This window comes from Mauremys mutica, chromosome 3 (assembly GCF_020497125.1).
Source record: "Mauremys mutica isolate MM-2020 ecotype Southern chromosome 3, ASM2049712v1, whole genome shotgun sequence".
In the NCBI taxonomy this organism is placed as follows: domain Eukaryota; kingdom Metazoa; phylum Chordata; order Testudines; family Geoemydidae; genus Mauremys; species Mauremys mutica.
Window position 1 is genome coordinate 192677170 of NC_059074.1, and position 21667 is coordinate 192698836.

The 21667-nt window shown below is 41.1% G+C and overlaps 1 protein-coding gene across 1 annotated transcript; it reads left to right on the top strand.

Annotated features, from left to right (window-relative positions):
- The first annotated feature begins 750 nt into the window (after window positions 1-750).
- C1D (C1D nuclear receptor corepressor) lies at window positions 751-20682 on the top strand. The gene is made up of 5 exons (XM_045011309.1): window positions 751-939; window positions 14047-14193; window positions 15918-15984; window positions 16455-16510; window positions 19005-20682. Exons 2-5 carry the CDS (start codon window positions 14047-14049, stop codon window positions 19179-19181), a joined length of 447 nt encoding a protein of 148 aa, XP_044867244.1. The 5' UTR covers window positions 751-939; the 3' UTR covers window positions 19182-20682.
- Window positions 20683-21667: the final 985 nt, after the last annotated feature.

Here is a 21667-nt window from a genome sequence, read left to right on the forward strand (position 1 = left end):
ACCCCCTGCCTGTGTGTGTGTCGGGGGAGGATGAGAAGTCTCTTTAAGGCCCCTCTGTATGGGATGAAAGGGGGAGACGCTCTCAGGCCCCTCGGGGGGGGGGGGAAAGTCCCTCCACGGCCCCTCTGTATATGGGGGCTGTCTGTGTAAGCAGAATGGCGACATCCCTGTAGGGCTGCCCCCTAACAGGTGGGGACGCACTTTCTTGTGTTCTAGGTCCCGCCCTGGAACGGGATAAAGCCCCTCTCACTGAGAGCCCCCCCCCATCCCCCGCCTCAGCCCCCTCCCCCAATGCGCGCGGCCTCACGCTCAAGACTACACTGCGACTGCGCCAAGTGGGTCTGGCCAACAACCCCCACCGCGCGGGCCGCACTCCTCCTAGGCCCGGTCGCGGTACACCCCTCCCACCCGCAAGCCCCGCCCTCTCCGATTATGATTGGCCAGAGCGCCAGGGCCCACTCTTATTGACCTCCTGACTAGCGGACGCTGAACCCCCACCCGCAAGGCCTCGCCCCTTCCCTCTCTCCCTTTCCAGATTAGCTCGCGTCACTTTGGCACCGCCCCATAAAGCCAGCTTCTTCCTCGGATTGGCTCTGGCTCTCCTCAGCTATACGGATTGGTCACGCCCCAAGAGCAGAACTGCCATTGGCTTCTCGCCCAGTCACTCAGGCTGGTTTCACCACTCATCACCGGAGAGAGTATTGAGTGTCCGTAACTGCTGCGGAGTTCCGCCCGGGCCTTCGCGTACGTCATCCCCCTGCGCCCATGTGCCGGCCGGACCCCAGGGTCCCCCCTTCTGGCGCGAGCCCCACCCTCGCGGTGACCGTTTAATTTCCCGTACAAGCCCAGAGCGGCAACGCTCGGCGCCTTGGAAGCTCGTCAGTCGTTACCGCGAGAGGCAGCTTGATTGGCGTTTAGGACAGGACGTAAAGCGGGCAGGTAGGGGCCGCCCTTCGCTCGTTGTGACCGCCCCCGACAGGAGCGCGGCGCTCCAGCTGGCCGGCCGGGCACGGGTCGGGGTCCCAGCGAAGTGGGTCACAACCAGACCGGCTCCTGCCGCTCTACAACGCGGTCTGAGCTTGAGACAGAAAAATGCCGATGCCTTGTTCCAGTTCTGAGTTGCCAAATGCGCGGCCGTGGCTAGCGCGAGGCAGCCCGATTGGCAAACCAGTCCTCGGTTTGCCCGCTGTTTTCAGAAAAAGCACATAGCCTTGGTTAATGGTTTGTTTGAAGCGAACACGTTTTGGTTAAAAAATAAAATCGGCCTGCATCAGGATGCTATAGCACTGCAGTCCCTTGGCCAAGAAAATATGAAGTAGGCAGCCCAGAAGAGTGTGCTCGGGATTATGAGACATTTAGGGCTAGTCTACACTGGCAATGCTAAAGCACTGCCGCACATTAACGTGCCTTGTATCATGGTTACAACCCCCACCTCAGCAAGGGGCGTAGTTACCAGTGCTCGGAGCTGTCTACACTGGTGCTTTACAGCGCTGAAACTTGCTGCGCTCAGGGGTGTGTTTTTTTCACACCCCTGAGCCAGAAAGTTGCAGCGCTGTAAATTGCCAATGTAGACAAGCCCTCAGCGATAAATGTGCTTACCAGAATTCATAGGTAGTCTGTCCGAAATGTGAGCTGTTTGGGGTACTTTGCAGAAAGCATGCATAGCTTTCTCATAAAGGTCTTCCTCTTTTCAGTGGTTGTAAGATGTTTAGAATTCGTTTCCTGCACATGCAGGACTGTTTTGCGCCTCATGTAAAATGAAGGCTTCTGCCCAATGTGCAGTTGCAGTCAAAAATGCTAACAGTGTTAGGATGCATAAAGAATAGGATGGTGAATAATACAAAGAATATTATAATTCTTTTATATAAATCAATGGTGTGGCCTCACCTGGAATTCTGTGGGAAGTACTAGTTGCCCTATCTCAAAAAGGATATTGCAAAACTAGAAGAGAAGGTTCAGAGGAGGGCAATGAGAATGATGAAGGGTATATGGAAAAACTCAGATGAAAGAGAAGGTTGGATTTCTTATCTTAGAAATGTGACAAGAGCTGATATAAGAGTATATAAAACTAGGGGGTCACACACTTTTTTTAACTTGTGTAGGCCGAGCTTATTGCATGCATGAGGGGCTTCTTGCATCGCTCTCTTCCACAAGCTCCCAGTGTGCCACCCTCCCATCCCCCTCATTCCACAGCCCCTCCATCCTTTCCTCATACCAGGGTCTCTGTGTCCTCCTTGCCCTGTAAGAGCCCTTGGCATGGGGAACAATGTGCTCTCTTTCCCTATGTGCCCTGGTCCACCATTCTCCTCATCAGGGTTCTTGTGTGCCCCCAATGCCTAGGTTCCCCATTCTCCCCACAGTGCCAAGGGCTATGCCACCCTCTCCCCCCATTTCTCCTTTCCCAACCCTCTCCCAGTCCTCCTTCTGCCTATGCCAGGTGCTGTGTGCGCTCCCAATTTCTCCCCCCTCCCATTCCTACCTTCTTCCCATGCCAGGGGCTTGTGTGCACCCTCTTCCCCTACTTTTATAATTTATCTTCTTTCTGTCTGGGAGATAAATCATTCAGAGTGTCAACATGTTAAGCTGCATTGGGAGGATGGGCAGAGATGCGGGGGTATTGTTACGGTTTGATTTGCAGAGGTGTGCTTCAAAGTGTGGCTCTATTAAACAGATGACAGGAGCTCTGTGTTCCCTTGTACCTATGTGGAAGGAGGAAATGTCATTTTGTGCACAAGAAGCTCTCGTAACTAGAATGTTCTCTAAAATGCAGATGCTCTTTAGGAAGCATTCCAGATATGCATAAAGAAAGCTATCGCTGTGATTGCTGATGGATCCATTGACAGGTCTGTAGCTGAGCAAGAGTCGGTGTATGTCAGATTTGTCCAGGAGGGAAAACCTACTATGTAAGCAAAAAAGCACAACATGTGGAGTCTAGGCCAGGTAATGATATCACACAAGGAATAAAAACAGTTTTACGAGTCATAGGGATCAGGTTGAAGAGCTCGACTGAAAGCCGGTTGCGTTGAATGTAGATTGTGCAGCAATGACTGGGCTGTCAGGCCAAGTTTAGACACGCTTTTTTATGTTATGCATTGTGTCAACCACAAAATTGAGATTTTCTGGGTCTCAGATAAAAATCGTTAATAGTTTGAACTTAGTTTGAAAGACATTCTTATGTTTACTACTTAGTGCCAAAAGACTGCGGCAGCTTCTGTCTCATTGGCATCAGCAGGATCTTGCTGACCATGAGCTCTTTTGGAAGTATGCATTATCTATGCTGGGCTGCTAATCAGGCCAGAACTCTGAATGCAGTGATGAAAAAGGAAATGAGTCAGGAGCCATTGCATCTTTTAGGGGATATTCTTAAGGAGATCTGGACAGGCAAATTTGTGGAAATATTGTATTTTTGTGGTGATTTAATTATTATTGTGATGGAAGTCATTCTCTTGGAAAGGGTCTCTGGTTTGTGGAGGCTCTGCAAAAGCTGAAAAGTGCTATGCTGGAACTCGCAACAGTTGTATGTGCTTTCCAGCTCTACCATGTTTTCTCTGCTGGTCTGACAGGGATTAGGTGCAAAACATTTGTGGACATGGTGACAATGAGCTATTAAGTGCCATCAGCAATGATTATTATTTGATTTATTTTTATATTACAGTAATGTCTAGGAGTCCTAGTCATGGGCCTAGTATTAGATACTGAATACACACGTAGGAAAAAGATGGTCTCTGCCCCCAGGAGTTGACACTCAAAGTAGAAGCCTAGGTTAATACCATTCTGCATGATCAGATCTACATTTCAAACCAGATGTTATGCATGATATTATGTAGGTATTAAAATTATACTCAAATTTGAGATAATTGTTCAACCTACTAGATTTTTTACATACACCTCTACCCCACTATAATGCAACCCGATATAACATGGGTTTGCATATAGCGCGGTAGCAGCGGGGCTCCGGCGGTGCTTTAAAGGGCCCAGGCTCCCTGCAGAGGCTGGAGCCCGGAGCTCTTTAAATCACTGCTGGAGCTCTGCTGCCGCTACCCCAGGGCTGCGGCAGTGGGGCTCGCCAGCGATTTAAAGGGCCTGGGGCTCTGACTGCTGCGGGGAGCCCCAGGCCCTTTAAATCACTGCTGGAGCCCTGCTGCTGCTACCCCAGGGCTGCGGCAGTGGGGCTCACCAGCGATTTAAAGGGCCTGGGGCTCTGACTGCTGCGGGGAGCCCCAGGCCCTTTAAATCACTGCTGGAGCCCTGCTGCTGCTACCCCAGGGCTGCGGCAGGGGGGCTCGGGTGGTGCTTTAAAGGGTCCGGGGCTCCAGCTGCTGCAGGGAGCCCCGGGCTCTTTAAATCCTGCTGGAGCCCTGCCACTGCTACCCCGGAGCTGTGGCAGTGGGGCTCCACCGGCAGCTTAAAGGGCCTGGGGCTCCCCACAGCTCTTTAAATCACCACCGGAGCCCTGCCACCTCTACCTCGATATAACGGGGTTTCAGCTATAACGCGGTAGGGATTTTTGGCTCCCCACGACCGCGTTATAGCTGGGTAGAGGGGTATCAGTGTTGTATTAAATATTTGACTTGTAGGGAGGTTAATCCTCCATTTGTTAGGGAATTCATTTGGCAAAAGTGAAATCTCATTTGAGAAGGCAGTGGAAATGTCTAACTCGAGAGGTGGTAGCGCTTAGAAATATAGATAAACATTGAAGTGAACAGTGAAATATACTAAAATATTAAAGCAGCAGAGTAAAGAATATTAAGTGCTTTTTCTCTTCTGTTTGAATATTACGTAGAATCCAATTACATTCTTTTTGGCCCAAGTCTGTGGTTTTAATTCAGCAAAGAAGAGGCGACCAAAAGTGTAAACTTATGAATTTCTCTCGTGTGTGTGTGTGTGTGTGTGTGTGTGTGTGTGTGATGTTGGTTGGAAATGTTCAGTATTTCAACTTTGAACAAGGATGGATTGATTTAATTTAAAATGTTTTAAAGCACCAATTTTAATCAAGATTAAACGTGCAAGGAGGAAACCTTGATTTAAAGCATCAGTTTTAATCCTGTTTTGCATTTGTACTTTTCAGTTAACATTTAGTTATTTTCCCAAAGAAAAGTTAATTCCATTGTTTGGAGACCATTCAAACGTGTTGATTTGCAGCTAAATACAACCTTCATACTAAATGTTGTACTTCTTTTTGCTGCCTAGGCAGATAAGCTATATGTACACATTTATTTAAGGAATTATGTAGTTTCACATATATTTATTTAGATGCTTAATGTTTACATTTTTTGTTAGAAAATGGTGACATTCAGTTCTTATTAACTAGGTGATTATTTTATTTATGATTTATGTCATGAGTAAGGAAGAAAATTTGGAAGGAAATTGAAACACCTTTTTGTTCATTTTTAATTGAATTACAAATTGTTTTATTAGTTAAATAAAGCTACCTTATGTGCGGGACACAAGGAAAAAATAAGTTTATCAAAACATGTTTGCATTTAAAACTAACTGATTTATTAAACAAATGAAGTATTGTATATAGTTAATGAATTGAAACAATTGTTTCTGGTCACCATATCCTTCAAGATTTTAGAACTAGTAAATTTCATCCTCCCACCTCATTTTTATTCATAGTTTTTCTTTTCCAGTCTATCTTTCCTGCTTTTTTGTCTCCCAATTGCTTTTTTCAACTTTGAATTAACTTGTCATTAAAATTAACTAGTTGAATAAACTGAATTGAAGGATTTATTCTCTCTGCACTTGCAGAAGAAGCTATTGCTGTCAAAAACTGGTTTAACACTTCAGCAGGCTCTGGTTCCAGGTGCTTAGCCAGTGATTTCCACTAGTTCAGTGGGTTGACTTTCTTTAAAACTTTGGGCAGCAAATATGTATTGCTTGTATATTTTTTATTTAGTTTAAATTACTTAAATAGATTGTAGTAAGTTTAGCCCGTGTGATAGATTGTCATAATTTCAAATTTAATTAAGAAAAAATTACAAAAATAAATAAAAACAAGAAAAATACTGAATTTACATTAAAATATGCTTTGAAAAATTGATTCCCCCCACCCTCCCTTGAATTACATATGTAACTTCCATTAACAAGAGCTGAAGTTGCACGCTGTATCTCAAGTAAAAGTGCCTGATGCCTGATTAGAATTTTTCCCTCTCACATCATGACTTAGAGTATTTGTTAAGCCTGCATAAAAAGTGTTTATTAAAGTTGTTAAAGCACTGTGTATTTTCAGAGATTATTCTTAAAACATCTGTTTGTATCTTCCCTCCCCTTCCCCCTCCCCCCTTTTACCTTTTTATGTCTATCACCTGAGCTCCAATTCATTTTAAAAATTGTGTACAAAGTTACACTTGCTCCCCAGGAGAATCATAACATTGCCTGCAGATAAATTAGTATTCGTTAAATTATTTACAGAATCATCTAATTTTAACTCCCTTTATAATACAATTTAAATCACAAGTCACTAGATGATTTAATATAGAAAACTGATGTTTGGTAGCATTTTAAACTTCTGCAAATGGTTGCTGATTGTGAGCCGCTTCGCTTTTTCTGTGTGGTCTTCAGATTATGAAATCCCTCCTTGAGTTTTTTCTCTTCTGTGTGGCTCCTTATATTTTCCTCATCTTCTCCTGAAGAATGAATGTGTTCCTTGATATGCATATTTCTACATTGATCTGGAGATCAAGCAGCACATACCTGTTTGTATAGTTGGAGTTCCGATATCTGCGTTGGTATTCTTGAATAAATGAGAATCATCATCAGGCAAATGCATTTTTGTCGATCAGCCTAAGTATTATAACACCTTCATTGTTTCCATGCCAGACTGACTGTGCCTCAATTTTGTGATTAAATATATTTGGAGAATGGGAGAGCTTTTTCAGCTACATTTGCTCATCAGCATGTTGGGTTAGTTACTGCAGGGCAACCTTTCAACTGAGATTTAAAAGCCAGGATCCTGTCTACTGTATGTTGACATTAAAGCACTTATGTCACATTTTTCATGAATAGTTTGCCTCTGTGTCCTTAGCCAAAATACCCCCGCTCCTCTTTACTGTGCTGAGTACCATGTGTGGGATGCAAACTTTCCTCTAGCCCAGGAGTGGCTGTATTCGCTGTTGGATTTTTCAGTGCCTTGTATTCTGTTGAGATTTAAAGGTGGTATAATGATAAAGTATTATCAGCCACAAGTTATCCTTCCAGCAATATTCCGGCCCCATTTATCCAACGCTCATTTGCCTGAAATGCTGTTTTATTCAAATCTCTTATTCTCCTCATCTTCTCCTGAACTACCCTGAACTCTTCTTATGAATTGCTTACCCAATAGTTTATTCTCCAAACTATGCAGATCCTCATTTAACTGAATGTTTTATTGGCCCTGTAATGTTTTGGAAAAATGGATTTGCTGTGCTTAACTAACAAAAAAAACCTGACTGAAAGTTGGCAAATCCAACAGACAAACCTATACAGCAAAAATCCAGGACAGGAACTAATCAAGTCTGTAATAAGTTTCTGCTTGTTCTAAAAGTGGTTGTCTGTGTATTTTGAACTTTGAGGTAATTGTGTTTGTGGCTTAATAACTGAAATTTAAGAATTGAGGAGGACAGGGTTGCTCCTAGGTATGTGGAGTAATCTATGTAGTCTTATTTCCCCTTCGGTGTGATCTATCCTGTAGGTGTGAACATGCAGCCTGCATGTTGATTTTGGCCAAGACCCCCCGCCCCTCCCAACCCTCCGCTCCCCATCCAAAAAATACAAACACCAGTTTTGTGATGATGCATGTTTTCTAAAGTAGTGTGAGGTTTTTCTTGTGTATTTAATGTTATCAAAACCCTTTAAGATAACTGCTGCCTTATTGTTGGCATGTGCCAGCACTGTAACATATCCTGTGTAGAGATTAGTTACACTGAAATAACAGTTTAGTGAAAAGAGAAAGGTCCCCAACAGCAGGAGTAGGAACTTGCAAGTTCCCATTGCAACAAACAGAAAACATGTAAGTTCAACAAATCCATTCCCATGCTGAGGACGGGGAGCACCTTCTCCTGTCAGTGGAGGGTACAGTGTTGGTGTTAATATGCAGCTTTGTTCTAATGTGTGGTTAATTTTCATTGTATGCAGTTCCCCTGTCCATGCTGCATGACAAGGTCAACTAAATCATTAACTTCATTCTTGGTGTGTGTGATACCAAAGTTAGCAAAAAATATTTTTGGTCTGTTCCTCTTCCCATTTCTTCTCCATTTTTCTGTCTTCTGTTCTTTTGGTCCAGATTGGGTTATGGAAAAGTATGCATCTATGCTCCTTTAATAGAGGTATTTTACCAATGGCAACTGCAATCATGTGATCCTAGCCAGTTCTAATCAGCAGTAGAATGCCCCCCTACCCCTATACATCTGTCTCTGGACAGGTCCAGCGTGCCTTCGAGGGGGAAGACTTGGTAGGGCTCAGGGAAAACTCCAAAGGAGAAGTGCTCGGTCTCTCACCAGAAGGAGCCAACTCCCAAAAGGCAGTGACCTCCTGCTAAGTCTACAGTATCAGAGGTCTCAACCTCTTGACTCGGTACTGTGAGGGCAAAGGACTCTTCCTTTGGTACCAGTGGGGTTGGGAGATCCCAGAGTGCTTCTCTGAAGCACGGCTGCAGCAGGCCCCCCCATACTATCTAGGAAGAACAGAGGCGCCCAGGACATATACATTGCTTTAGAACGGCACTATCTACACCACACTTACCATTGGTGCCTTCTCATTCAGCACTGTTGGTACTGGCAAAATCGAAGCATCGGACACCTTTGGCCCCGTTGCCTGTATATACCATCCACCTCAACTGCTGCATTGATACCAACCCTCTCAGTACCACAGGAATTCTGCTACTCTAAGGACTTGTCAGTTTTAGATGAGCTAAAGTCCCCACTGTTTGTGAGTACCAAATGACTTTCAGTACCAAGACCCTAATCTCTGGATTACCATTGCTTCCTTGTACTGCTGGATTCTCTGCCTTTGTCTACTGGGGCCACCCCTTTGGAGGACATTGAGGCGGATGAAGGAGGCATTCAGTCAGTCTCCTCTTTATCAGTATAAGGTTCCCCTCCACATAGGTATAGGAACCCCTACTTTTGATAAGGATCCTTGTCTACTACAGGAATGGTTGGATCAGTCCTGGGCACCACTTGCTCTTGCATATGGCCTCCCTCTCCCCAATGGCCATGCTGGGATGCATGGGTGGTGTATCAGCAGCAATTTGCCAGACCTCTGGCTCCATTGCACCAAGAGGCTAGAGCTACACAATCTCCTCTGCCAAATCCCCAGCATGAGGAGATCTTTGAAGAACAGGAGACTAGGGCGGGTAAGGAGGCCACCCCTCAAACTTCTGTTTTATTCTTGTCTCCAGATAAAGCAGTCATGCATCCTCTACCATCAATGGTCGCATCTTCACCCCAAACTAGGGTGCTCTGCCTCTGAACATGGTTCCTAGATGGTTCAGGGGATTAGAATCCACTGCTCAACAGGGGTATAACAGGTATTAAACGTGAATTACTTATGTTCAGAAATGGAAAAGGTTCAACCACTGCTGTACACTGTCAGTATCTTGTGCCTAAATCATCTTTGCTCTCAGCCATCTTGGATTATCTGCTGGATTTGAAGAATTCAGAGTTATCAGTTACTTCTATTAAGGTTTATGTGGCCGCAAGATCAGCATTTTGTTCCACACTAGAAGGGTTTTCTGTATTTGCTCACCCTGTGTCTCAAGATTTAATAAGGGTTTAGGGACCCTCTACCCCCAAGTTTAGGGTCTTATTGATTCTTGGGATCTTAACCTGGTGCTACATACCTCATGGGACTTCTGTTTGAACCTATGGCGACCTGCTCCTTGTTTCACTTATCTGTGAAGATGGCTTTTCTAGTAGCTACCACATCAGCCCACAGGATTGGGGAGAGTAGGGCCTTGATGACTGACACCACCCCCATTTATGGTAAAAAAAAATTTTAAGGACAAGGTCTCTTTATGGCCACACCCTAAATTCTTACGTGAAGTGCTTTTGGATTTTCCTCTCAACCAGACCATCCATCCACCGGTATTGGTCACTAAACCACATAAATCTCAACATGAGACCTCCTTTCATACTTTAGATGGGAGACAGGCACTGGCCCTTTATCTAGCTATGACCAAGCAATTTCAGAAATAACCTAGACTATTTTTCTCCATTGCAGAAAGATCCAAGGAGTTCACAGTCTCTCCACGGAGACTTTCAAGGTGGACCTCTGGGTATGTTGTTGCTTGCTACAATGCAGCTGGTGTTCTACCTTCCCAAAGGATAACAGCACACTCTACCAGATCACAGGCAACTTCTAGAGTGTTACTCAAGAACATTCCAGTGTCTGAGATATGCGGAGTTGCTACATGGGCTGCAGTGCATACATTTCTAAACTATATGTTGGTACACGTGTACAGTCTTCAGTCTTAGACTCAATTCCGAAGCTGTAGGGAAACTGCTGAGGAGTGACCTGAAGTGGAGTCCCATAGGGACTACTCAAAGATGAAAAGAAGGTTACTCACCTTGTGCAGCACCTGTGATTCTTTGAGATGTCACGCTCTGGGTGCTCCACCACCTACCCTACTTCCCCTCTGCTTTGGATGGTTCTTTGGTGAACATTTCGACAGAGAAGGAGCTGAAGGCAGTTCGCCTGCACAGCTGTATAGGTCCTATGTGCGCAGCATGAGGTTGTATAGAGCTCATGTGTAGGCTAAATGGACCCTGCTAAAAGTAAATCTCCGATAAGGGCTCGAGACACATGCATACCTGGAGTGGAGCCGTCACAGGGAGACACATCTCAAAGAACCACAGGTACTGCACAGGGTGAATAATCTCCTCTTCCTTTGCTGGTTGTCAACCATGTTCTGTAACTTTAATTAGGAGAGGCCAGGACAAAATAAACACACAAATATAAAATTGTACTGCATACAGATATTTGATACTTTGCCTTTCTGTGAACAACATCCTGTGCATGCAGCTCTGTTCTCTCCCAGGTGCCTTGCGGTTGACCTAAATGCCCTGTAAACATGTGGTATCATACATAGGGGAGCCTGAACATTTTAGGGTTAGCTCAATATGTAGAATGTGATTTGATGCAGACCTGAGAGGTGTGAATGGCCATCATTCATCTCAATGGGGTTGTAATTCTGAAGACTACAGATGACAGTTCCACTGTTAGCTTTGTTAACTATTTCATGGTTGATCATTTTATCAGAAACATACTGCTACAGTAACTGGAATTGTGGATAGAATTTGAGTAGAGTACCACCCACCCAACCTTCCTTCCTTGTGAACCCAACAAGACTTAATGAATAAAAAGAAACCTCTCTCTCATAAACCACACTCTTGCCGGCAAAAAGGGAAAGATCAAATCTTTTTCCTCTGAAACCAACTCCAGGGACTTCACAGCTGTTTGCTGTTACCTTGGCTTTTCCGCTGGCTGTGCGGGTTGTTGTTGTTCGTAGATTACATTTACAAAATACAGTTTCTGAAACTTATGTGGCCAGTACCATTTTCAAAATGTGGTAAAGAGTTTTTCTAAAATATTTCTCTCTCTTCCCTAACTACCCCCTCCCCATCCTCCTCCTCTTATCTTGTTTGCCTAACTGTATCCCTTGTTTATAATTGCCGATTCCATTTTGCGCTGTTACTTTTTCCCCCTGATAGTCTTTATTTCTACTACTCCATTACTATTTTCAGGACACCTAGTTTCAAGTACAGTCCTATAAACAAACATGGGAGCAGCAAAAAGACTCCCTGGTAGTGGCTGAGCTGCCTCAGAAGCTAGTGAGGAGATGCCAAGGACAGACTTCAGGGTTCCACAGTAAGTCAATTGGTAATTCCAGCTATCACCAGAGAGGAATTAATAGTATAAATTTAGGCTTGTCTACACTACGCAGCTTTTAGCAACACGGCTGTGCCACTAAAAGGTGGGCAGCGTAGCTGCTGTTTGTCAGGAGGAGAAAGCTCTCCTGCCGACAAAAATAAGTCCACCCCCAACGAGCGGCATTAGTGCTGTCGGCAGGAGAGTGCTTCTGCTGACAAAGCGCTGTTCATACCAGAGCTTTTCCTTGACAAAACTTTTGTCTTTTGGGTGTGTGTTGTCGTTTACCTGCCAGTGCAGACAAAGCCTTAATGCCCAATCATGTCCATAGTACAACAGGGGCATAGTGTACTCCCAAGTTCTTGCAAAACAGAATCCTGTGGGTCCAAGACACGATCCTTCAAAATGCAGTTTGACGCCCTTTTAAGGTAGAATAAGGCAACAGCTTGTTAGGAAGTTGCTCTGGGGATGACTCAGGGTTGTGTAGTGAACTAAATTGTTGTCTGTAGGACCCCTGCTTCATCCAGCTGAAAGGCGTGTACTGAATGAGGCAGGAGATTGAAGGAAGAGAAAAGGTGGTGTCATGGTTAACACAGTTGAATGCTGACCTGCAGAATTGGATTCTATCCCTGCCTGAGTCAGAGTTCCTATAAATCAGACTTGCTCATGGTTTTAGGTTTCACAGCTCCTAATTGTATGTTTCTCATTTTCTGGGTGCCTAACTTGAGCCCTTGAGGTCTGATAAGATCTCTGAAAAAATGAGGTCCTGGGCATCTCAGATTGGGCATCCAGCCTTAGTGAAAACTTTGAGCTTAATCTCTGTGTGCCTAAGTCCCCATCTGTAATATTACCTCTCATCTCACAGGCGTTGTGAAAATACATTAATAAATATTTGTGAAGCGCTTGAGTACTAGAGTGATGAGCATGACAGAAAAAGCCAAGAGGAAATTAATAATTGTATATTCAGAGCACGGTTTGAATAGTGTGCAGTAAGTAAGGGATAGAGCCACCCACTGAAAACACTGAGCAGAAAACAAAACATTGAGTAACTGCTCATTACGTGAGCACCATCCAGTCTGTGAACTGAATGAGGCAGGGGTGCTGTGGAAAAAATATGTGATCATGTAAAGACTATCATAATGCACGTGCACAAGGGGACTGGATTAAGGTGCACAGACAAGCTTATCTGGGCCTAATGCATTGGAACACTTGTTCATGAAGAATTCATCTTGTGAAAACGTGGTTTCAGTAATGATTACAACTGGTCAACACTTGGAATTTCTATTTGGTGGGAAATTTTGACAGTTCAAAATTTTTCATTCGAAATTGGAAAGAGAAATATATATTTCAAAAATTTTTGATTTGGGATTTTGGAGTTTGACTTCAAATTTTACATACTATGCATTACTACTATAAAAATGGGGGAAAAAAACTTGATAGAATAAAATTCAAACAAAATTCTGAAACAAAACTTCAACATTTTCCAAAATACAAAATTTCCAAAATGCAAATTTTTTTCCTTCAGTTTTTCTTTTTTCAGGAAATTTTGTTGAAAACAATACAGTTTAGTGAAAAAATTCAGTTTAGTCAAAATAGCGTTTTCTGACAAAAGACTGGATGAAAATTTTCTGACCAGCTGTAGTAATAATTCCATGGGTCTCTGTGCTCCTCCTCCTTCTCTTCTGAGCAGGCGGGAGCAAAAATGCCACAGCGGGCCCACGTGTAAAGGAACTGCAGCTACATGGGACACTCCTGCTTTCCTTTTGCAAAATAGTTGATGCAGCCCAGCAACTGTGCAGGAAAGGGGTGTTGTTGATGTAGCTCTTTAATCTCTACCTGCAAAATGATTAACAGGATACCTTTTTTTTTTTTTTTCTTTTTTTTTTTTAAACAGGCAAATATTTCTTTCCATTATTGTTACACAGACCATGAAGTCAAATATTTGGTGTGGTGTAAAGATGTGATATTAAAATAGTGATGTTCATGATGGGCCTTCATGCTGTATTGCATTTAGGGCAGATACTTGAAACTGCCATATGATTAGCTATATAACTGTTGACATTATTTCTGCAATGAACTAATTGGCTACACGCCTGTTAATTGAATATTACATGAATTCCCTTGGCCTCTCCCCGTATTTTAAAATACAATCCTGCTACCCCTAAATATTTGGTGAAAATGGTAATTGTTTCTTTGTAGATGGAGATGGCAGAGGAAGATAATAGTGGGGAAGAATACCCAAATGAAATTCATGATTATCTGTCAGCATTTGAAAAGTCTCTTGGTTCTGTAGATGACATGCTGAAGACTATGATGTCTGTTTCTAGGAGTGAGCTTCTTGAAAAGGTAAAGAACAACCCCCACCAGCAACCTTTATTATTGTTGTTTTGTTAATTTGTATTACAGTAGCACTTAGGAACCCAATCAAGGCTTGGGCCTTAACTGTGCTGGGCACTGTACAGACACATAATAGACAGTCCCTGCCCTAGAGACCTAGTATTTAAATAAATCTTTTCACATTTATAGAACAGTTCTTATTTCAAAAAGTGCTTCACAAGCTATATACATACAGAATAACACTGAAATGTAGCCAATGCATTAGCCAGCTAGCACAGAGTAGTGGGTCAGTAGGGTCATTTAGGCCAAGGATGTGAGGGCTAATCCCCACCCCTATGAAAAAGGCCATAGGATCTTTAATGTCCCCCAAGAGTACAGAAACGAGCCATTTTTCAATAGTTTTATGTGAAAGACCTTCACACGGTAAACTTCCTTGTTCTCAATTTATATATTTAGGAAGAATGAGTTGACTCTGGGATTTGAACTTTTGGTTCCAAGGAGTGCAGAACTTGATGCTTAGTCCAGTGCGCTACCCCTTCCAGCACTATTCAGAGCAGATCTAAGGGAGTCTGTAAAACACATTTTTTTTTTCTGCATGTAGATTCAGTGCAAGGTGTACTGCCAGAGGACTTCATACAAGCAGCTATATATTTTTAACATTTAAAACTCAATTTGTAATTTCTTTCTTTGGGGCAAAAAAGCTCATCCGTTAAGGATTCCTAACATGAATACATTATGAAGAAATCAGTCCTGACAACACCAGTCTTTCGACAGTATCCATGTTAGAGCTGGTGGTCTGTATGATGTTATCAGAGTTCCTGGAAATCCTATAGGACTAAAACAATAAATTGACTTTGACAGTCAAAAAAAATTTCATTACCCATTTCTTCTTCCTTCGGTGTATAGCCTAAAGTGTTCCAACATGCCTAGAACACATCATCTAATGTGTACAGTGTTCATGTTTGTTAATTGTGTGTGGCATACTAACCTTCTATTATAACTTTAAATGGATTTCAGTAACTTTTTCTTGCATTCTAAATTTCTGTGCTGTTTTATTTTGGGGATAGGGAGAGTTATTTTGAGGAAAAATCTTGGTGATGAAATGTGAGCTTTATCCCGAGAGGTTGGCATAGCAGGTGCTCAGTACCTCTCAGCAACCAGCCCCATCACCTTTTATTAGCCTGTGGCATTTAATGTTAGACTGGATAAAAAGTGAATAAATATACAGCAAGGAACAATCCTGCAGAGATAGACTTTGATGATTTAGGCATGGTCTACACACAGTTTTTTGTCTGATGTCACTATTTCCATTGTGGGTGTGCATTTCTCTACCGAAATTAAATCCGTACAATCCCTAGTTATATCAGTATAAAGGTGCTTTATACCACTATAGCTTATTCCCCTTCCCTTATGGGAATAAGCCATCCTGGTTAAAATGCACTGTGTTACTTTAAATGTCCCAGTAAATTTAAAGCAGTACAATTCTTGTGTGTAGGCAGGCCCCTGAAAAACATTTTCCATCTCTAGTTTCTATGATAAAAGTTCTCCTGGTAGCTAAATTGCCTGTATGAACAGCATATTTAAGGACAATTGATTGCAAAACCATGTGCCATTTGGTTCTTTGTCACAAATATATTCATTTGGAATTATACTGTGTATGTTACTGAAAGCTACTATACATCTTAGTTAAAAACAGTGCAGAAGTAAATAATCACCTTTGTTTGTTTTTTAAGTTGGACCCTCTTGAGCAAGCAAAATTGGATTTGGTTTCTGCATACACGTTAAATTCGATGTTTTGGGGTAAGTATGCTGGAGGAGGGCGATAGCAGAGTTTATGGTGGCCATTTTAACTTTTTTTTTTTTTTTAATGGCTGCAAATTTTAAATCAAATTCTGTAGTCAAATATCTATCCAATATTCTTTCAGTTATTCTAAGAACTCAAGTTTGCTATTGTCCTTCAGTCAGGGTAAGTGATGCTGAAATTTTAAATTAAAATTGGTAATTACGTAGGCTAGCAACAGATATGTAAATATGGATGTTGGGTTTTTTTGGCAGCCTCTTCTGTCCTTTTTGGTTAACAGTATCAGATTGGTACTGGAGTACTTGATTAGAATATTTTTAAGTTAGATATTTTAACAGAGCAGCTAGGCTCTAATCCTGCAAACGATCACATGTGGACACATCACTTCATCTGTGTATTGTCAGCTACAGGATTGGGACCTTAATCATTCCTGCCCTTATGTTCAACAGAACACATTTTCTTCTTGCAGTATACCTGGCCACTCAAGGAATCAATCCCAAGGACCATCCAGTGAAACAAGAGCTGGTAAGATTCCAATATAGAATGCACTGCAAAATCAGACTTGCCTAGGGCAAGTAATTATTAAATAATTTTAAATCTGCATTTAAAAATGTAATTTCAGTCTCCATGCACTGGTGTAGTATATGCATGGCATTGTATAACTGTTGATATAAGCTGCCTAGCTCTCCAAATTAAGAAACTCATGATATATTTAGTTCAAAACAGTATCATCTGTGGAAAGCAAAGTTGTCAAGCCTGGTAAAATTGGAAAAGCAGAATAAGATTAATGGTCTCATCCTACCTTCCCTTTCCCCCCACCTTTTTGTTTGAGAATTGGATTCTGAGCAGACCAGCTTTTCACTGTATCTGTTGAACAGAAAAATGTTACATGTCTAATAGTAATTTATAGTTTCCAGTATGGTGTTTTTTCCTATAAATACTTGGAATCATGTTAATCTCCGAGGCTGCCTTTTCTGACTCTTGTATGACTAAAAGAATAGTGTGGTTGATTTACTAGCAAAGACGGGAAAGATGCCCCCCCCTCTTTCCAGTTCCTCCATTAATTCATTTTCTCAGCAGTAAAGAATCCAGTTCAGCAACAAAGCTAAAAGCTTTTTTGGCATCAGTTGTATGTGTACTGTCCAGTAATTCTGCATTAGTGACATATTTACAACCTATAATAAATCTTTTAGGTTTGTCTTTATATTCCATTTAGATACATGAGTACAGTATATAAGGTCTGCTATCTTGGAAATTCTGCTGACTTCAAAAATCAAATCATTTAGTTTGAAGAAAATAATAGAAATATTATACTAATACCAATATTAAAAATAGAAATAATTATGCCCATTAGAAATGCTTATGTAAATAATAATGGTGCTGTATGAATATATTTTATTCGAGTACACATAAAGGTAATTCTACGTAATCAAGGTAATAGTGCTTATGGTTGAAGAATACAGAAAACTACTCTGAATATCAAAAGAACGTGTTCTATTTATAATTTGGATTTTGCAGTCTGTAGTGGATCATGGAACAAAAAGTGGATTGCTAACTTTTCATGGTGATTCTGTTTCTGCTCCCTCTTACGCTATATTGGTACAAATGCATTGCACTATTTTAATCTATTATTTAAAAATATACAGCATAAAAATCTAAAGCAAGTGATATACTGGTATTTTCTTGACAATTGCTGATGGTTTTAGTTGAAAGTAGATTATCTTCTAGTTTTTCATCCAGTTTCTTTTTACAAGTAGCAATGTGAATGAATAAACATTTCTTTCGTCCATGAGTAATGTGATGTTCTTATCACTCATGTGGAAAGGGCAATCGGAAACAGGTACTCTACCACCATTTGTTTTGTTTTCAGAACTCTGCTCAACATGTACCTATAGGTAATACTTGGGGTTTCAAATGATATTAATAAAACTCTCCTTCCGGCTGTCAGACTTCATTTTTTCTATCACCTTGTTGCGATGTTTCTGTCAACTCCTTTTTTCACTTGCTGATGTGTGTCGGGTTGCCATCTGTTCTGATTAGCAATCTCAATCATACTAGAGAAATATTACAACGTACCATAAATTCATACCCTGTAAAGCTTAATGAGTTAAAACTACACCTTGTACATTGGAACATTGGCCAACATTTTCAGAGATTGGTTTAAGATGTGGGTTCTGATTATCCTTGAAAAACAGGTAAATGATTTTGGTGTCTGACTTTAGAAACCCAAGGTAGAAAATGTTGGCCATGTGCGTATATGACACATATATATTATCTGTGTACATGAAATATATGTATTTTATTTATTGTCTATAATTCAGGGAATATGTAAAGTGCTACATAATGGCTGTTCATTAACTCTTCGTCTGAGGTCTCATGGGATGTCTGTGGGAGAGCTGACAGTTGAACTAGATCTCCTGAGTCCCACAGGATCATCCTTCCTCTGTGTGTTTGTATAAAATACACATCACAGAATAATCGAGAGTTTCTTTAAAAAAAAAAAAAAAAAAGCCTGCTTTCTTGGTTTTAATTGGACAGATTAATATTTTGAAAATAGTGAGTTTTGAATTTCAGCAGATATATATTTTATATTTATGTAATGCACATGAGTTAATTTTGCAGGCTTTACTTATGCAAAATTCCTATTGACTTCAGTGGGTGTATGACCTTTTTAAGGATTGGAAGAGTAGGCCCCTAGGTTGTAATAGTGTTAGACAAAATACTACGGGAATGAGGACCATACGTATGCCTAGATATGTAAAGATGTTTGAAGTTGTACCGCTAATGGCCTCATACACTTATTGGTACAGTCACCATGTGTTGCAGAAAATCTGCTAAAAGGGCAGTCTTGAGTTTGCAAAGAATCCACTGGAGTTTGAACAGAGATGAAATATTATATTCTGCTGTATATTATGGAATGCGTCACGTTCCGTATGCTTTGTTCTTACTGATCTCTATTTTAATAGTACATGTCTTCACAGGGTAATATCGGGTGTGCTTTTTATTTAATACCTTGCAGGAGAGAATAAGAACGTACATGAACAGAGTCAAAGAAATAACTGACAAGAAAATGGCATCCAAACTGGATAAAGGAGCTGCAGCAAGATTTGTAAGAAATGCATTATGGGAACCAAAACCTGAAACTAATCCTAAAGTGAAAGCTTCTGCTAAGGCAAAAAAGAAAAAAACAAACTAGTTTTTTATTTTCCTTTTGGTTGTATTTTTGTTTATCAAGTAGGGAGATAATTTAAAAAATCATTTTCTAGTTGTTTTGTATGTATTTTGCATAACATAAATGATGAAGTAAAACAACAATTCGGTGAATATATCTTTAGCAAAGATCTAAAGTGTAGGGTCACGTTGCACAGCTTCTACTGAGATCACACCCTTATATACACATGTATATCTGAAAGTGAAAGTTGGTCCTTGGAGATAGCTTTAAAGCTTGGCTCTTTAAATGAGAATGAACTAATCATTTTTGCCAACTCTTTGTAGTAATGTGCTATTTCATGATTTGCTTCTAATGCTAATTATTTTGGGGGGGGTAATTCTGGCTGGTTGGAACTGTATTTTCTTAGTTATTGCTAAATTTAATCTCCTGAATATTCAGACAGTCACAAGTGATGGACATGTAGTCTGTGTGAATTGTTTACGGAGGAGCCACTGGTTTTCAAGTACATCTGTGTATGTAATGCTAAACTTGTAGAGCATTCTATCCTTTGTATTGCTTGTATTAAATATACATGATGCCTCTTTTTTTTTTCAGTCTCTCAACTTGAATTAAGAGCTGTTTATGGTCTTTAATGTTTCCATGGCCTTTAAATATGGATAAGAGCTTAGTGCTGGCACTGCGAGATGGACAGTTTAGCAGGGATTCGCTCTGGGAATGGTGTGTTTTGCTGTTCCCTTTGATACTGAGTCTGGAAAGTATTCTCTAGTAGAGTAAAAAGTATTGAAATACTGGGCGAATACCTTGTTTTATATATGATTAATTTTGTACTCTTTTAAGGAGCGTATGCATTCTTAATCTGTTTGGAATTTGTTCAGGAGAACCTGTTAGTTCATTTTCAGTACACTGCAAGCTCACAAATTAATAATACAAATTTGGGGGTTTTTTTGGTAGAGAAGGTCTGCTGTTGATGGGGAAGGTCTGCTGTGGTGAGGGTGGTGAGTAAATGCCTGTGATTAGGTGTGCTCTGATTTGAAAGGTGGAAGTGCTGGCATTAGTGATGGGACGAATATAAGTGAAGTGTCACCACCTGCTTGCAAATGGAGAACCCAGTATCAGACATACTGGGTTAAATTTACTGTTGCCCTGCATCTTGTATAATTAAGACCTCAATCTTGCAATTTACAATGTACAGGCATTAGCGGCGTTCCTGCACAGAGTCCATTGACTTAAATGGGGAGGAGTCTGCCTTTACGTTGTAAATTGCAGGATTGGGACCTCGAACTGGGGCAAAGTGAGTGTAAAATTCTATCAAATCAGAATGGGTAGCATCTTACACTTGCTTTTTACCAGTGTAAATGACAATGCAAGGTACAGTGCGGTGGTGAATTGGGCTCACTGAACCAATCCTAACAATCTGAGATTCACCTGTAATTTGCATTAGGTCTCTCACCTGTTAATGTGAATGAGCAAGATTCTACTGAATTGTTAATTTGGAGTGGAGATGCATTAAATTTCTCTGTTACACATAATTGAAAGCTATTGGGTATTACACATAATTGAAAGCTATTGGGTATGATATGGAAAGTTATCGTTCACATACCGTAGTTATTCTGAAGAATTACACCACTATGTGCTTGCGTATAGTCTAGACTGAATAGAATGAGATGCTGTAACTGAAGCTATATCACCGTTGACCATTCAAAAATGTATTTTTAAAGAGAAATGTTTTGATAAACTGCCCAGTTGTTTATTAAGCACAAATGTTAATAGTTTTGTATGTTTAGAAAATGGCTCTGTGAATGTTATGATGAAGAATAAACAAGCCTAAGCTAATATGTAAATATATTTTACGCTGATTTCTGGAATAATTGCTACTTTTTGTTCTAACAAAGGATTTTCCTCCTCCAAATGCTCATTCGCAGGCATAACTTTACTGCCACAAGTAGTCTCATTGATTTGTCAATGGAGCCACTCACAAGAGTTATGTATGTTAAAGGTGCATAAGTGTGTGTTTATTTGCTGGATCAGGGCCAAAATAAGGACACTCAATTCCCTGTGGAAACAGGTATATTTATGTATAACTGAAGAACTCAGAGTCATAGGACTCATCTTTGGGCTTAGCTTTATTTTTAATCTTAAAATATTTTCACAACTATGTAAGCTAACATACAATAAAAATCGATGGTGTAAATCAGTACTGTTTGTGATAGGTGTGGGGGGGATTTACTCCCTTTGGAAGGCTGTTTTATCCGTTTGAGGGCCTCTTAGGTCCTGGTCCTGCAATGTCCTCCATGTGGGTGTACCACTCTGCAGGGACCCATTGACTTTAGTGGGGTTCTGTGTAGGTGCGGAGCTCAGCATGTACAGAATTTATTGCAGGATCAAGTGTGAGTCTAAAAAAAGTTCTAAAGCTGGCCTGAGGTGTTGACCAATATATGCTGTGCTTATAAAATACGCTTAACGTATTGATATTGTGTGCTTAATGCATATTAATATATGTGGTATCAATA

What these genes read in the sequence shown, in the direction of transcription:
- C1D (XM_045011309.1), top strand. Translation starts at nt 14,047, where the DNA reads ATGGAGATGGCAGAGGAAGATAATAGTGGGGAAGAATACCCAAATGAA. An exon ending in GTTAAATTCGATGTTTTGGG is followed by an intron (nt 15,985 to 16,454) that starts GTAAGTATGCTG and finishes TTCTTCTTGCAG; the next exon opens with TATACCTGGCCACTCAAGGA. An exon ending in ATCCAGTGAAACAAGAGCTG is followed by an intron (nt 16,511 to 19,004) that starts GTAAGATTCCAA and finishes AATACCTTGCAG; the next exon opens with GAGAGAATAAGAACGTACAT.